At 35.5% G+C, this 17,887-nt stretch overlaps 4 protein-coding genes across 4 annotated transcripts; 3 read left to right on the top strand and 1 right to left on the bottom strand.

Moving 5' to 3' along the window:
• LOC114530024 (beta-2 adrenergic receptor-like) lies at positions 1-1,058 on the top strand. Its single transcript, XM_028551605.1, has one exon. It carries the CDS (start codon positions 22-24, stop codon positions 1,030-1,032), a length of 1,011 nt encoding a protein of 336 aa, XP_028407406.1. The 5' UTR covers positions 1-21; the 3' UTR covers positions 1,033-1,058.
• A 2,069-nt stretch (positions 1,059-3,127) lies between these two features.
• On the bottom strand, positions 3,128-5,676 carry LOC114530025. The gene is made up of 2 exons (XM_028551606.1): positions 5,215-5,676; positions 3,128-3,724 (listed from the first exon to the last, which is right to left on the bottom strand). The coding sequence occupies exons 1-2, from the start codon at positions 5,586-5,588 to the stop codon at positions 3,394-3,396; spliced, it is 705 nt and encodes a 234-aa protein (XP_028407407.1). The 5' UTR covers positions 5,589-5,676; the 3' UTR covers positions 3,128-3,393.
• A 597-nt stretch (positions 5,677-6,273) lies between these two features.
• Positions 6,274-9,715, top strand: LOC114530026. The gene is made up of 4 exons (XM_028551607.1): positions 6,274-6,377; positions 7,294-7,400; positions 7,761-7,870; positions 8,238-9,715. The coding sequence occupies exon 4, from the start codon at positions 8,271-8,273 to the stop codon at positions 8,631-8,633; it is 363 nt and encodes a 120-aa protein (XP_028407408.1). The 5' UTR covers positions 6,274-6,377; positions 7,294-7,400; positions 7,761-7,870; positions 8,238-8,270; the 3' UTR covers positions 8,634-9,715.
• A 7,068-nt stretch (positions 9,716-16,783) lies between these two features.
• On the top strand, positions 16,784-17,887 carry LOC114530043 (dopamine receptor 2-like). Its single transcript, XM_028551623.1, has one exon. The coding sequence runs from the start codon at positions 16,784-16,786 to the stop codon at positions 17,885-17,887; it is 1,104 nt and encodes a 367-aa protein (XP_028407424.1).

Here is a 17,887-nt window from a genome sequence, read left to right as displayed (position 1 = left end):
AATCTTACAAATCAAACAAATATGTCAACAATTGATGATTGGAGGATTCAAAGGGATGCATTTTGGAAACGACTAGATTTCGTACAACAACTTTTAACAATTTTTATCGCTGTCTTCACAATTCTCGGAAATTCTTTGGTGATAATTGTGACATGGAAAGAAAAATGTCTTCATCAACCGAACAAGTACTTTATTGTTTTACTGGCTGTCGCTGATCTACTCGTTGGGTTATTTGTGGCTCCATTCGTGGCTTATCAAATAGGCGTTGAATTTGAGGGGAGTGAAAGTAGTTTGTCGATTCATCTTTGTCGTTTCATGTTGTGGATAGACACCTTTGCGTTAACAACATCTATTTACTCACTGACAATTATCAGTTTTGATCGATATCTCAAAATCAGCGGACCACTTTTGTACAAATCACGAATGACAACTTCCAGATCAAAGAAGATCATTTCCGTCATTGTTCTTATTTCGGCTGCTTTCGCCTCTTACTCTGCTACACCTCAGTCAAGAAGTTATGGAATCATGGACACTGGGTCTGGCTCTTGCAATCTTCACACTGACTTTGAAAAATCCGCAACATATTATCTTATGCTAACAATAATTGCTTTTTTTCTACCTGCTGTAGTCATCCTGATTATGTACGCTTTCGTTTTTCTCGTCGCTCATAAACGAAACAAAAGGCTAGAGAGGGGGGAGCTGGGTCAAACAGTCATCAATCACCGTCAAAGAAATGCATTACGTCGAGATATGAAAGTGATCAAAATGCTGCTGGTTGTCGTTGGATCTTTTATATTTTGCTGGGGTCCTTGGTTTACTTGGACATTGATGTATTTTTACCATCCAAATATTGTTGAATGGGATAACACATCATTAAGTTACTGGTCCGGATTAATCATATTCGTTTTTATAGCCAGCACACTTCCATTATTTAACAGTTTGTGCAATCCAATAATCTACGTGTGTCTTGACGAAACATACAGAGAAGCTTTCAGACAATTTTTCCGTCGACAAAACGGAAGAGGGCAATAACCATCAAGAGAAATACGATCTTCAACGTCCACGACAACTATATAAAACAGTTACATGAAGTAATGAAGAGGTGGTCTTTATCTGAAATTCCAAAGTAGTAAGACAAGAAGCCAATTCTTGTACAAAATAAGACTTCCAATACTTATTTTGTATATAATTTTAATACATTTAATATTAATAATATTATCATGTCGGAAAAGCTTAACTTAACTTCATCTGATCGCTGTTTAAGAACGTAAAAAGAAATACTATAATATATACAATGGATGTATAGTGTGAAAACTTGCATGCACTTTCAAATGACTGATCTCAAAATCGTACGCGTATACAATGGATAGTGAGGGATACTTTAGTATAATTATATAGATTGTAGATAAAACGTGCATGAAAGAAGCTGCGATTACGAATTATTATAATTATAAACCAGCATGCAGAAAGCATTTCTCATACAAAGATTTGAAAAGCCTCATTTACAAAAATTACACAGTAAAAAGAATAAGTAGGGCGGGGTTGCTGGACAAGTAATTTTTTGAGGCATTGAGGCAGATGTCCTCTCTGTTGGAACATATAAAAATTACAAAAGAATGAGCAAATCGCCGTGTAGTACAAAAAATCTATAATTGCTGAAGTATCATGGATAAGTTCAAAATGGAAAACGACCGACCCCTGGCTCTGACAAGACCCCCTGCTGTTATTCTATGTTTTTTATTGCACCTTAATTGAAGTTAATAGCACAAGCTAGCACAGGACTGTAATTAAATTCACGTATTATTCAAATGTTTGCATAATTATGCAAATAAGAGCGATCAATACTTCGTATTACCAATGGTTATAATTCCAATTTAATGGTCGTTTATAGTAAATATCATAATTATAGCGGAGTGTTCAGTCCCCTGTCCTCCGTGAATTATTGATTTCCTACAACAATAATACTACTGTATATTTTTGAAAAAATGAATACATTCTTCAAATGTTCAGATTAAATTAAAAGAGGCTAGCATGAGAAATTAGCAAAGCTATCACTAAAAAAAATGCCCTGAACAGAAGCCTCAATAAAACTACAACATTTCACCGAGTTTATTTTATTGCGAAAGTAATTGACTTCTGTTCTTCCACAGGACGAAAAGCGTGCCATTAATTAGCTTTAGCAAAAATACTAAAGGTATTAAATGCGTATCTATAACTTTTAATAAGCCGACTAAAGGTGATTAAAGAAAAAGTTACATTTAATCGCATTTATTTTGAATAAAACATCTCTTTTGGAAACCGATAGATTTAATTGCATTTAGTGAGCATTTTAAAGTGGGTTAAAGCCGACATTAGTGCGCGTATAGTTTAATAAACTTTAACCAGTTGTTTAAATGTTGATTAAAGGCAGAGATAGCATTTAATCACCTTTAATTTGATTTTAAATGAAGACAAAACCTGACACCTACTTTAATTCCGTTAGGACGGCAATTTAATAGGATTAAATATATTGTTATTGCAACAATTATATGGTAACAAATAAACATGATGATATCTGATACGTTTGTTATTATCGAGTAACGTAATGCTATAATGCGCCTTTATTTCACCTGAATTTAAGCACTTCGAGACACTGTCGGACAATATACAAGAAATAAGAAAGACTTCTTATTGTGCAAATTCGCTCATTAGTATAATTATAAAGTGCGGAAGTGATTGATATACAAGTTTATATAAATTTGGCCAAAGTGCGTGGCAGTTATAATACGATATGGATAAGGCGAACAGTTACGTGTTTTGCGACCACTGCGAACAAAACGTTTCGGAAACAACATTCCGTAGACATATGGCTTTAAAACAATCTCGCCAGCTGAAGAGAAGTTTGAAGAAAGATTCTTCAACGTCTTCATCCGACACAGACGGAGAAAGTGATTGTAACAGTTACAGTTTCAAAGGTGAGAGTGTTTTGCATGCAAGTCCATAATATACAGCTATATCATTATTAGCACACTGTCCACCAATTCCATAAAATTCAGTAACCAATATGTATGGCTTTGATTGTACATCTGAATACCAAACAGAAAATGGCAAACCTTAATAAGAAAAGTATTATGAAATTAAAATAAAATAAGTCATGAGTCTTCTTGTATTTCCATGTACAGTACAATTTTACACAATCTGAATACAGAGACATTGAATGAAGTTGATCATGAACAATCAACTATTAAAGCAGAAGTTTCTCAGCTTTAAATTTTGAGTGAAAATACAAACTTCAGGATCAGTTTTGCTAGAAGAGTTGCCATACTGCTAATCATTATTCCACATGATCATACCTAACGGTAAACAGGCCTATCCCCAACATTGATAATTGGTGGTGTGGGGGGGATGGGTGTATTAATATATCCATGTAAATATGAACATGAATATATGAATATACACACCCCTCCCAACTATCCACGTAAACTCTGTTACAGTGCCGTAAGTTTCAAGTATGCTGTAATCATAATAATTAATCATTTTCATACCAGGGTGATCAAATGAATTAATCATCATGGCTTCCTTTTCCACATCAGTTCTACTTGTATGGCTTTTAAACTGTTTCACAGCAACTACATGCCCTCTGTACATCTTTTTTACACAGATGCCAAATGTCCCCTCACCAATTTTATTTTTTCGTCCACTTGACAATATTTTCAAGTTGGCTGGGTCAATTTCATGGATAGACCTAGAAAAATTTAAATAAATAATAGCCAGGTTGATATTGAAAATATTTAGGCTTGAATATTGTTCAGCTGTATAACTGCTATTCAGTATACTATAGTTGAATGCATTAGGTGGCAATGCCCCCTACTTATTTTTTTACTTGTCTAATGTCAGATTATTTCATTTGTCAGGGGGGAAGCTCTGCCACTTAATGTGTTAACTACAAAAGCTGACAATCTCTCGAGTTAACGCATTAAGTGGCAATGTGCCCGGCATGCCCTACTTATTTTTTACTTGTCTAACGGCAGACAATTTTACTCATTAGTGTGGAAGCTCTGCCCCTTAATGGGTTAATATAAAGATCAAATGATCTTCAAGACAGTGTTGTTTCATGAATTGACAGCTACTGTAAGCACAAACTATTGTTTCAAAAGGTTGGAGACATATGGTCATATCTGTAGCTAGCATTTCATGAGTACCCCATTAATGTTCAAATTTGCTTTCTCTTCTTAATTGGCCAGTACAATAGTAACTCCAAACGAGCAGAACATTTTGAGCACATTCTAGCTTCGGAATAAAAAAGCTAGTAAAGTGAGCTAAAATTTACAACATTTCACAACCAAACTTTGAAAATATACTAATTTTAGTATGCTCTTTTCCAGCTTTGGTGATTTATTTGAATCTCCTTGTCTATTTCAGTCCATAATTGGAATTGTCAATTGTGTCTAAAGTTTTTATGAATCATGCAAGATAAATGTACTAGGGACAGAGGATTCTAAATACTATACTATTACACCATTTATATCAGACTCCCTATGTACAAAGGCCCAAATCAAACATTCATCCCATCGCTTTCCACCCACAGCAAAGTTTGTATTGAGTATTGAATGAAAATGTTGCAGGGGAAATTTAAATTTCACACAAAATTTGAATTATAGTTTTGATCACTGTATCATCATTCAATCAAATGCAGATTCAAAAAGATTTTGTCTAATCGGGCAATCAGACAAAAAAGCCTGAATCTGGCTTTTTACATGCAGCATGGTAAAGAATATATCAGGTCCTCCTTCATTTGTCGCTGCCAATCAATCATAGCGAATGAAAACATACTGTAGGCCTGGGGCATGATACTTAGGTTACATTGTTGGTCAATGTTCCACTTCATTTAATAATATAAACCCCTGCCTATAAATGCAGTTTTCTAAGATGTGGCCAGAACTGCCAAATGAATTCTGTTAAGGTTGGAAAAAAATATTTCATTTCTGCAAGGGGTCTCTTAAATCCCAGCGTTAAAAAAGCACATATTAATATTATTCAATCAAAATTGCTTAGATTCTGGAGGGTCAAATATACTCCATAAGGGGGGGGGAATTATACTGAATATAATGTGGGGTGCTTTAATGCAGTATAACAGTATTAAGTAAATACACACAATTTTAGCAATCTATCGATATAACCCTGCTTCTATAAACTGCTCAAATTAAATATAAGGAGCAATATACATGTACTTACATACGAGACGTAGTACGCAAAGACTTTTCCTCTCTCCACTTTCTCCAAAAAAACTCGGCCTTCGATCTCATTTCAGTCGTTGTGGCTTTCAATTCTTTCTCAATATTTTTCTTTATTTTCTCCTCCAGCCGTCTTTGCTTGACATTTCTGGTCTCTTTACGTTTCCTTTCTCGTAATTTCTGTTTACGTCGGCGACGTTTAAGGCGCACTTCCTCGACATTATTTGGTCTGGAGAGACGACGCTGCTTCGCAGGTATAAAACAATTCTGTTCAGCCTCTGGTGGCACTGGGCTTTTAGCTTCCAGAAGGCTGCGCATTCCACTGGTAGCAAGTGCGCCACTCGCTGTGTGGAAAGACTGGTTAAAATGTGCCATTTCAACCGGTTTTGCGCAAGGTATACCACCAAAAGCTTTACAGAATTTTTCAATTTAAGGCTTTTCAAAATATTTGTCGTTCGTTGTCATTGCGCCAAAGTACGTAATGTGTGCTTCCCGCGCTTTTGCGTTATTTAACAATTATGAATTTATGATATTTGTCTCCGATCGGATAACTGTCCCCTATAGGGTGGGTAGGCAACTCATAATATGTCTGTTCTATAAATAACGCGACTAAAACAATGGCGGATTATCGTTGTAGAGGAAATGTGCACGGAATCAATTTTTAAATGACTTAGTATTCGTAAGGAAGCCCAATTTACATTTAGGCCAGTGCTTTTCTAGGTTATCTGGGTAAAGACTTTGATGTTCGTGTGTTATACCTAACGGAAGAAATATGATAACGATAGAATCCTGCTGTGAAAGTTTTCTACAACCAATGAAATATTGGACGTGATCGCGCTCAATTATAAATCTACATACAATTCAACAATCAACTGTGTCAATGTGTTCAAAGTCCTTTCGCGACAAACAGCTGAATCTGACTTCACTGGATTTTTCGACATATCCACTGAAATGTCTTTGCCCGATCAGTACGTTTTATTATTACAAAATGTGGTCGAGGAAAACAGGCTCTTGAGAGCTCAAATGGCTAATACCATTTCAAGCAATGAAAGTGCTTTGAAAAATATTGAAACAAAAATGGACATCTTGTCCCAGACAACTTCACCTGGCAGACGAGTCAGACAGACCGGGCAGAACAAACATAAAGTGCCCAAAGCTTGCAGTGTAAGTAAATACAGTTTCATTTATTTCCTATTAACCATTTCATCTGAATGGCTTTATGCCTTTATCCGTTGACCGTTTATGTTGAATAACAGATTTTAATAATATGAGGACAAAAATGTCCATATTGTTTGAATTGGTCTTTGTTTATATATAGTTATCTTTGTATGTTTTAAAGTCTTTATAAATGTCTCCTTATTATGGTAATATAATTATATTTACTATCAACCTATTCACTGCTTGTACCATAACACTAAAGGAGTAAAATGTCTGGTGTTACACAGAGAAAATCCAGGGGGCATGTCTAGGCACATTGCCACCAATTTAGGCTGACTTTTCAACTAAATGTTCAACTAAAAGCCAACCAAAGGTTTAACAGAAATCAATTGTAAGAACTGTAAAACCATGTTTAAAAAACCATTATTTTTAGATATTTAATTTTGAAAATGTGTTTACTAACCCATTAAGTGGCAATGTGCCCCAGGACACCCTACTTATATTTTTTACTTGTCTATTGCCAGACGAAATACTCGTCAGTGGGGAAGCTCTGCCACTTAATGGGTTAAACTGCATATTAGCTGGAAGTTGTGCTGACATGCTATAAATATAAAATACCAGTCTTTGAAATTTTATTTGAAGCCTTCAGAATTCTATGTGAGGCCTTCAGAATTGTGCGATATATGGTGAATTCAGAACATGTGATAATTATGCAAAATTCTGAAGGCCTTAAAATAAATTCATAATGGCATACATAAAATTCTAAAGGCTGGTATATTTTAATAGTGTGTCCCTTTGTACCACGTACAAGAACACTATCTTTTGAACAGTAACTCTCAAACTGAGCATGGAAGTTCGACAGTATGCTACACAGGTTAAGCACAAGTAATAATTTTGAACTAATTAAGTTTCTTGTTTCTAGCCCCGATTCTCAGCAAAATTCACAGCTATTTAAAAGAGTGGCAGAAGAACTGCAACATGAATTTGGTGGTCAGGAAAATTGTCCTTGGCCAACGGTTGTTTTAAAAGGTATATACTCAGAGTTTTAACTTGTAATGTAAAAGAAATATAGCAGCAATAAATCAGTTGACTAATATGTTCCTTAGTTCTCCAGTCTCTGAGTATAGACGTCTAATAGGATAGGGATTCAACCCTTTTTGCGGGAGTCGTGTAATTTATTTTAACAAGGCGCATCCAATGAATTACGACATATGAAAACCAGGTTTAAACCTTCGTCACAGGGAAAACCTTTCTCTGCGCTGGTGGTGCCCCATACGCACAGCTTTTTTGCAACTATGTTTTCAAATTGGGTTTTCCCTCGTGAAAGTAAGTTTCCTAGAAATTAGGGCCCTGAATCTAGAAGGTGATTGTTGCTTTTTTATGTTTTAGAGGCGTTTAAGAGGTATTTCAAGTCATGCAAAGCAAAACAGAAAAGAGTTGCTCTTGGAACAGAACAGCAACACGTTCAAATTTGCAGGAGAAGGAGCAGAAAGGAGGAGGTATGTTTTTACAATATCTTTTTAAAAATAGTTGATACTTAATGATTATTTTAGCTTTGCTTCATACTTGATTGAACACGACTATCTAACTACTTTTAACGTAACAGTTAAACAGTGTAGTAGGTTATATGCAACTACATGGAAAATAAGAAAATTCTTCGATGTTTCGAGCGAAGCCCCATCAAGAAGTTGGTTGTAGTACTTAGTTGGATAACCTACTACACTGACATGTAAGACTCGAACTCCGAAGAGAAAAACCACCGGAAGCAAAATTAGCAACTGGATTTTAGGCGAGACTATACTTAGCACCACAATCCAAACACTTACCCAAGTAAGAATATAATTATTCGACGATATTTGCTTTTAGAAACTAGCGAGAAGATTAAAAACGATCGAGAAAATGGGTTGGAACCAGACGAAAGTGGCAAAGGTGGCAGACGTCATGAGAATGGACTATATGTCCTCTGAAAAAAGCGAGGTAGACGAGGAAACAAATAGGATTAAACACTACAAGGTTCGGAAGCTTTCTTGGGAAAGCAGAGAATTAAAGCGAACTAAGAAGAAGCTTGATAAAAACCACAAGGATTCGCTACCTGGATTGTCCAAACGAGCTGTTACACCAAGAGAGGAAGGAGAACCCTCCGGTAAACCAAAACCAGCCAACTGTCCTGGTTGGGCGTGTGTTGTTCTAACTGAAGACCCGACAAATGAACCAGTTGGAGCACAATATTTAGCCGAGGATGATTTGAATCTGTCACGATAGACTCTTTAGTTAAAAATTGCTACAAAATTATTTCAGTTACATGTACATTGACGATGGACATCCTAGAAGATGCAAATAATTATGTATGCTAGTCCGATGCTCTACCAAATGAGCTACAAGGCCAAGTCGGTTCTTAAATATATGTTTACTCCGAACTCAAAGTTCAGTGCCCTTGTTTATTGGTCTCTAGACGCGCAATATATTTTTGAAAATATATTGGCTATTGCGCGTCTGGAGATCGATGCACTGAACTGTAATTTAATTGTTGAAAACACCATATTATTCACCGTACCAGAAACATCACATCATGCAATAATATTAGTATAGGAATCATGGATGTATACTATACATTACGACTTATCTATTTATTTAAAATGATGAATTTTTGTAAATACACGGGTATAGAGGGAAATAAATGCTTTTTTGCAATGAACTGGTGATGCTTGTATTTGTTTGACTATAGCTAGCTATACGTGTAGCTTGTACCAAATATAACGATTAGAAATTTAAGTTTTATTGCGAGTTGAGCTTGTAATTGAATGGAAATCAGTTTCTTCGTTTATTTACATGGAATAGGTTATATAAGTATAACAGCCATGCAGCTAACGAATTAACAAAAGCTGAATTATTGTGAATATAATAGGTTAATTAAAGACAGTTTAAATGTGCATTTACGCAAGGTTTAATCAATGTTTTAAGGCGATTAATCTATACTTATCTCACGCTTTATCGACCTTTAAACAATGTATTAAATCTACTTTTAATACACTTTAGCCAACTAGCACATTTATGATTAAAATCGACTTTAGTCAAAAAAGTCAAGATATTAAAGGCAATTATACGTTCCTTTAAACTGCCTTAATCTGCATTTAATCCACTTAATTAAATCTGCCTTTAGCACACTTTAATCAACATTTAGTCTTAAGTATTAATCCCGCCGTTAATACACTTAGTACTGAACATTAAACGTGTCTAAAGGTGTGTTTAGTGTATTTAATAAATCGCATTAAGTGTAACTAAACACCAATAAAATACACGATTAATCTGCCTTTACAACCGTATTAAGGGCACGCTTTTCGTCCTGTGTTCTGGACAGTCAAAGAGTATGGACATACTTCATCTCCATGTAAAATGCACCCGAAATGAAATTTTTTCATGCCGATCTGTTTGCTCCCGCTTTTTTATTTAGGCGAAAATTTTATAGTTTGCTAAATGTTGGCATCGATGTTTATGTAATGAAGTGTTATGAAAGATATACAACTGACAGGCAACCAGCAAAATTGCCAAGCAGTTGCATGCCCAGTTAGAATCTGGTGAGTTTTCGAGTTATTTTATGCATGTTTTCCCATGCAGTGGCCGCACGGGTAGGCATTTGTAGGAATTCCAACAAGATATAGACAGGAGCCTGTACACAAAGTCAATGCCAATACTGGAACATTTGTAATCGGTGCGACGGAGAACACTCCGGCCGAAATCACCTGTTCTAAAGCCAAAATTCCCACGCGAGATCAGATAAAGAAAAATCTGGCTCTTCCAGAAGCAAGTATCATGCGAAATCAAGTAGACAATAATAGTATAGTTACATCCAATATACCATCACCTATTTTAGTGTATAATTTAGAAAAGTCCCTGGAGAGTCACCCGGGTCCAAAGCTTTTTCACAACTATGTTCTGTTCAACCACCTAAGTGTGGGGCCCGAATAGGTTTCGAAGGGCAAAGATATCCTAGGATTTTCAAAAATTTGCCTACCGCATCTTCGAACCCAGAATTATTCAACCAATTTTCGATGGGTTTTGAAGAAGTGCCATGTAATATTTTTTTCATTTTTGTGTCCCTTGACATTTCATGAATTATATCGCCATTGCAATGTTTTGCCGTCTTTCTGCACGATAAATGCCACTTCTTGATCCCCAGCTGAATTTTTTTCACAGCATCGATAAATAATTGATAGTACAACATCACCTATCCAAAATTTAAAAGCATTTGTCCCACTTGGAAGTAAAAACCTCCCCTCGCTTATCCGGAGTGAAATTTAGGTGCAAAAGATTCAAAATAATTTAAAAGTCTAGCGCACACTCCACGACAATGCTCGTGGGCAACATTACAGGGGGGAGGAACATTTCACGTAGGCATTTCTGGTTTATATTTTAAACTTTGTGAAGGCAAGAACATGCAATTTAAACACAGAGACTTGGTAATGTTGCCTGAGAAATATTAACAGCAAAACGGACAAATTTTACTCGGGTTGTTGACTGATTGTGGTTGTGAACAAATGTATTCTTGAATATTTCTCCCCCCGTAATGCTGTCCATAATTATGAGTTTTCGCGAGACTTTTAAATTATTTTGAATCTTTCGCACTTAAATTCACTCCCGATAAACGAGGGGAGGTTTTTTACCTCCAAGTTGGAGAAATAAATGCTTTTAAATTTTGGATAGCTGTTATTTTATTATCAATTACTTATCGATGCTGTGAAAAAAATAAAGCTAGGGATTACAGCAACCATCAAAGAGAAACTCCGCGATACACCAAAGCCATATCGAGTGAAACACCAACAGGTGAGTTAAGACGAAATCGTTGCCACCTCAGGAAGCACCCACCTACTCCATGTGCACCACCCTACACCTCACAAAAAACCCCTAAAAACAACCAGTAATTGCACCCATGACAGACTAACAACCTGAAGTGGAAGAGCAATAAAACCACCAAACTATTATGCATAATTTAAAAAGAGAAAAATAAACCATTGTTACTAGCGACAGTCATTGACATTTTGTCATAGAGCGAGCTCAATTACAGTGATCGTTTAAATAACATCGGAGAAAGGGAGATGTTATTATAGTACTTTATGTAATTCAGAACATACGGAACACGCGACACGCAGTTCCATAGAATTGTTTTCTAAACAAGGATACTCGTTAGATATATACGCACACTTGTTATAATTATATTGTTATGTAAAGATGTCAGTTAAATAAAAACGATTTAAGGAGAATGATAACAAAAACGTGGGACACGACTCATTCACCTCTTACGTCATGTCACGTCAACGACAAAAACATCAACGTTTCAAGAATTGGAAATGTGAAACCACACAAATGTGATTTAACAAAGTTGTAAATATTTTAAAGTGGAATATCGGTGTGTAGAATGTAAATGGAGATAATTTGTTTACATTTTAAACTTCTATACTTTTTAAAATATTTTTTTGTTTTTAATGTCTAAAAAAATGTTATGTACATCCATTTGACGCACCTGGGATCTGATTGGTCACTATATATAAGCAATACTCAAGGACGCCGCTTGTTTGTTGGAGGACGAAAACCCTCTTAAGAACGATCATTTGAAAGTTTACGCTTGTAAGAAAGAAGAACCGTGGAGTTAATGAAAGTTCGCGGAACTGAAGTTCGTGAAATTTAAACCGAGAAAATACTGAAAGGTGAAGCAAAGTAATGTTAATTGTTGTGCCCGCTATAGTTTCAACAATATTTTTTTAATACTTTTGGCAGCTGGGGACAGGTTTAAACATTGCTTACTGCAGGCTAAGAGTTTTAGTCGTGTGGGCTTCATCGTCCCATATTTAAACAGCCGATATCATTGATTTCCATGCAAGTCGTACTGCAAAAGACAACAACTGAACTTTGGACAAAATTTTCAATGTCTGGTATTATAATAAATGAACCCACAAAAGTTAAAAGTATAAAAAGTTAAGAATATCTACACTATCTTAGAGTGTGTGACAATTCGTTACTTATAAATGTTCACTATAATACTCGCGATATTCAGCAGTGTATATGATGTCAGTAGCAATAGGGTAATGCGTGTTTATGTAGTATTTGTTTCACGTTTGCCGTATTAAAGCTAGTGCTAGTTCAACGCCTGTGCGTGTGTACTCATGTCTAAGAAATAACGCCTTAAACTCATCATAACTACGTGCGCCAGAAAGACTGTTGTTGAACTGGCAGCTGGCAATGAGCTTGGCAGTTGGCACAATGAGTTTTTAGTATGATTATAGATACGTCGGCGAATTCTCGATCCTAGGTTTGTTTATACTGAATTGTAATGCATTTTTGAAAAGCAGCAGGTTTTAAGGTTTCAGCGTTCTCACTTTTAAGGAAATTTCCTTAGAAAAGTTTTATTCTATGTAGGGGAGGGAGGAATATATATTATATTCTTTTCAAATGTTCTTTGTTTTTGTCTCACTCCGGCAAAGCATCCTTCGTCACAGTAAAAAAGTATACATATTTAAATTGTGAGAGCAGTGCGTGGTTTGTCAAATTTTCGCGAGGAAATAGATATTTTTGTTGAGGGCCGGTGTATGAATTTTTAATTAGTTTAGGCATAGAACTCTGACTTTTTTATTAGTTATTTTAAATTATTCATTTTCATTTCGACAGAATACTCTTACGCTTTCTTAGACACTGTCATTGTAACCATTTCAAAACTCAAATTCGAAATCGATAGCAAGAGAAAACTAGAAGGGGAATCTACTACGATAATTAAGCCGGAAAATTCTGTTTAAAATGGTTGCTGTAGTCAATTGAGACTATGTCCTGTGCGGCCACCTTTTGCCAAATTGTAAATATTTTTTTCTGAAATAAAGTGATTAGAAAGAAAGAAAAGAAAAAAGTTATCAAATGTAGTGACTTAGTGCTAAGATAATTGAAAATATTCTAATGAAGGGCTAAATGCAACCAAAATGGTTTTATTATTATTATTATTATTATTATTTATCACTCATTTACAGTAGCATAGCCAGCTTGACGAGTTGTCCCGATCTGCTAATTAATATTTTGTTGTTTATTGACTGTGAAAACAATGAATTTCTGAAGAAATAAATATTGTAATAACACGAAATTTACATAGCGGGACAAAATCGTCAGGCTGGCTACGCCACTGCTTATTACAATGCACTTTCGTTAAAAATGATCTTGCCTCAGATCTTGATTTCCTTTGTGCAGATGTACTCCTTCGCTCTTAATTTCTATTCCATGCAAAAGAGAGACTAACTTTTTTACAAATTGCTCAATTTCCGAAATTTCTAAATCTTCTGGACACAAACTGAAGAACATATAGGCCTATACCGGAAATTATTTAAATATGTAACAACTAGAATATTTTTTTTTGTAGGCGCCGTGCTTTCACCGTTCCATGCATGAATTATGTAGCTGCGACATCTTGATTCCTGAATCATAGCCAGAGTAATGGCTGTCTTTAGGATTGTAGATTCAGAGCATGCAATAGACTCTATTTACCTTCTGACAGAGCCAAGATTTTAAACAATATCACCACTGCAAATATTCTTATAAATCAACCAGGAATGTCTGAAATGTGAACAAATAGTGATTGGTTGGAATTAGGAGCATTTCTCAATCGACTCTTTAAAGACCGAAAATATCGCCGTGCTTCCAATATTGGAAAATGCTTTGAAGCATTTTTAGATTAGCTATAACTATAAGTTTATATTATGGAATGACTCAATGGCAAAGCGTTCATAGCCAGTATTTATATCATTTGGTACAAAATAGTTTATATATATCATTCGGTACAAATTTCAAAACTTGAGGCTTTAGAAAAAGATCAAAACAGTACAAAATCTTCAAGTACAGAACCTCAAATATTCATCGAATATATATCCCATCTTTTACTGTAAAAGACATTTCAAAGCTTCATATATATAGAGTATAAATCGTTCCTTTTTCGCTTCTAATCTTGAAGAGCAACCCTTTTCGCTTTTGATAAATGTTTCTTGATTATTTTCGTTGATTTGACATTATTTTCCCCATTTTTTTTGGTATAATTTTTTTATAAAAAATTTGGAGTTAAATTTGCAGTTAAATTGCTGACTTTATTATTGAAATACTATTTTCAATAGTATTAAATCAGAAAAAAAGTATCTATCCACTCATTTTTGCGCATGCGCGTAACTAACAAAGCCGTTCAACGTCCATGGCATAGAATTTGACAACTTTGGATTCTGCTATATTCTGCCAGAACAACCGGGTGTATAATTGCTAATCTCCGGGCAAAATTAGTACCCTCGCACGGTGCTCCGCATCAGCTCCGAGACTAATTTGATTAATTTTGCTTATCAAATACTTGTCTTAAAGATAAAAATTTTTGTTTGACGATACACTGTGATAATTTTCATTATAAAACTTCCAGTCATGTCTCATTCAATTGAAATTAACATAAACTTCCGATTTATGTAAAGTAACTTTACAATAAACATCTATTTAGTTTCGAATTCTGAATGATTCCACGAACCTGTTGTCACCTGTGTTTGTAAGGAAATAAAAAATTATTACGTATTTACATTTCATATATATACCTATATATCTTATCAGTGAAAATATTGACGGGGTATATAATATTATTATGTTAATAAAGTCAGACTTTCTTAAGCCTGGTTTCCATATGACGCCGACGTCGGCAAAGTATTATTGTCGGTGATTACTGATGAGTGAAATCTTTTGTCTTTCTGAAATCATTTTCTCCTTGGATGATTACAGACAATGAGTCGGCGACAAGTCGGCGTCATATGGAAACCAGGCTTTATTAAAAGACGTGTTTGCCTTTGAGATCAGTCATTTGAAAGTCTGAGGTGCAGGAAGAGCCTGAGTTTCAAACGGATCTACGTATTTATAAGAAGAGTCTGTCCAGAGATAGGAACGACCAACATATATATTCAAACGTGCATAAAGGTAAAATTGCGTACGTAGCAATATAAAATAAATAATTTTTTTGCGTCTTGTTTTGCTAGGGTCGGTAACCAGTCAAAAAATCTTGCGTATTACAATATAGAAAACAACTCGGTTCCTCGGTTCAACCGCGATCAGACCGACGTTTGACCTAGGTTAACCGCGGTTTTTGTTAGGTTATTTCTGGACAGTACTGTATAGTTCAGTTGAATGAGTACATGCATGATATAACAATGTTATATAGTGGCCGGGGTATACTAAATGAATACGTGACATGACAGTGTTGTTGGGTATACGGAAGCATGTAGTTTATTTGTATACGAGCTTGATACGTCGTTGTCCAAAGTCATAATCGACTATGGATTTTTCCCATGGATTTCACATCAAAAAGGATCTTTGAAGGCGTAGATTTGAATTGATATGGAAAGCTGTAGAAATGATTGCATGGCTATATAAACGCATTGCAATTCAGTCATATTCTATACTGTAAACCAATCATTTTAGGCTAGCCATAATTTTAGCTAAATAGGTTATATCTGGACAGTACTGTGTTCGCTATATGCATACTGCATGCTAAGCGAACACGTTTTTCTCGTCGTTGTTTTTTATTTGACAAACTCTGTGTTGAACGTAGTGGAAACTGGCCTCTATAATATGACAACAATTAACCATGCAGAAAAACAATAAAACATTTAACGCTTCAATTGATAAGTAGGAATTGGCGAAACAGTCAACGTATAGTATCGATTAATATATTCAAAAAATATCCGATTCTATCATATCAACGAACACTTAACTCACTATTTTTACTTTTAAAAGTGAGGTAATAAACATTACTAATGAACACCTGATTGCGATTTTTCCCATAATAAATCAATATTGAATGGTGCTGTATAGTTGTCTGGGCTTTATAGCATTTATATCCATGGAGTACTACAATGAGTAAAAAAATAGATCTCATATCTCAACTGTAAATCATCCAATCAGAAAGCTCGATTTGTACCACGTGATCAATAAATTAATCATCGAGTTCCATCGAATTTTTTCACATTATGCTATGAAAGTCGAATACCCCGCTGCAGCGGGGTATTGATAAATATTCCATGCCTTATAAGGTAACCCAGCTTCACAGACCGGCGAAGAGCAGAGTTTTTGTTTTCGATAACATTCTCTTTTGCCACTTACCCCCGCTTCCATTCAATTCTAATTCGAACGAAATGCTCATTTTCAACTGCTCTAGATCGTTTTCATGTCAAAGCACAACGAACCCCAAACAGCACATCATATTTTAAGACATAGCGTATGGGACCCGCTTTTCCAAAGAGAATGTAGGATTCGCTTTTGTTATTGTGCGTTTGCATGGTCCCATGCTGTCTTCATGATATTTTGTAGATTCAAAACGATAATTTTTTTTCTTGTTCTTTTAGAAATAATTTAAGGTTTACATAATGGAGTTGTCAAAAAATATCACTGCTTCAAGTAATCATTCAAATCGAACAGAGATGTTAGAAGACAGTAAATGGTTGGAATTTGAAGCTTTTAAGGAACGACTCTATTTGGGCATGAAAGATTTGGTAATTTTTTTCACCATTCTCATAATATTGGGAAATACTTTGGTGTTGATCGTCACATGGAAGGAAAGACGTCTTCATCAACCAAGTAAATATTTTCTTGCTTTTCTTGCTGTCGCTGATCTTCTCGTTGGTTTATTTGTGGCTCCATTCCAGGCTTATCAATTAGGCCAGGCATACGGGAGAAGTGGCCGAGATAATATGTCGATTCATCTGTGTCGTTTTATGTTGTGGATGGACACCTTTGCGTTAACAGCATCTATTTACTCGCTGACAGCAATTAGTTGTGATCGATATCTCAAAATCAGCAAACCGCTTCTGTACAAATCACGAATGACAACTTCTAGATCAATAAAGATAATTTTCGTCATTGTTCTTATTTCAACTACTCTTGCCACATACTCTGCAACTGCTCGTTCAGGAAGCTCTGGAATTTTGCTGACCGGAACTGGCCCTTGCAGTTCGGGCGCTGACTTCAAAAAATCCACGATATTTTACCTTGGCGTAACAATAATTGCGTTTTTTCTACCTGTCCTGGTCATCGTGATTATGTACACTCTGATTTTTCATGTCGCTCATAAACGAAACAAAATGCTCGTGAATGGGGAACTGGGTCAAACAATAATCAATCAGAACCGACGAACTGCATTACGACGAGATATGAAAGTGATCAGAATGCTGCTGGTTGTCGTTGGAGTTTTTTTACTTTGCTGGGGTCCTAAGTTTACTTGGATATTGATAGACTATCTAAATACTATTGATTGGGAAAACATTTCATTAAGCTTGGAGTACAGGGTGCATGTATTTGCTGGTATAGCAAACACACTTCCATTATTGAACAGTCTGTGTAACCCAATAATCTATGTCTGTCTTGATCAAACGTACCAAGAAGCCTTTCAACGTATTTTCCGTCGCATGATGCGTCGACCAGAAGCGCGAAGACAACAGCCACCAATAGAGTTACGACCCCCAAGAGCCTGA

The sequence above is a fragment of the Dendronephthya gigantea genome, unplaced genomic scaffold (assembly GCF_004324835.1).
Source record: "Dendronephthya gigantea isolate DGI-Jeju-01 unplaced genomic scaffold, DenGig_1.0 000059F, whole genome shotgun sequence".
NCBI lineage: Eukaryota > Metazoa > Cnidaria > Anthozoa > Malacalcyonacea > Nephtheidae > Dendronephthya > Dendronephthya gigantea.
Note: the sequence above shows the minus strand (reverse complement) of the source record. Positions and strands in the feature narration are given on the sequence as shown.

What these genes read in the sequence shown, in the direction of transcription:
- LOC114530024 (XM_028551605.1), top strand. Translation starts at nt 22, where the DNA reads ATGTCAACAATTGATGATTGGAGGATTCAAAGGGATGCATTTTGGAAA.
- LOC114530025 (XM_028551606.1), bottom strand. Translation starts at nt 5,588, where the DNA reads ATGGCACATTTTAACCAGTCTTTCCACACAGCGAGTGGCGCACTTGCT. An exon ending in TTGCGTACTACGTCTCGTAT is followed by an intron (nt 3,725 to 5,214) that starts GTAAGTACATGT and finishes AAATTTTTCTAG; the next exon opens with GTCTATCCATGAAATTGACC.
- LOC114530026 (XM_028551607.1), top strand. Translation starts at nt 8,271, where the DNA reads ATGGGTTGGAACCAGACGAAAGTGGCAAAGGTGGCAGACGTCATGAGA.
- LOC114530043 (XM_028551623.1), top strand. Translation starts at nt 16,784, where the DNA reads ATGGAGTTGTCAAAAAATATCACTGCTTCAAGTAATCATTCAAATCGA.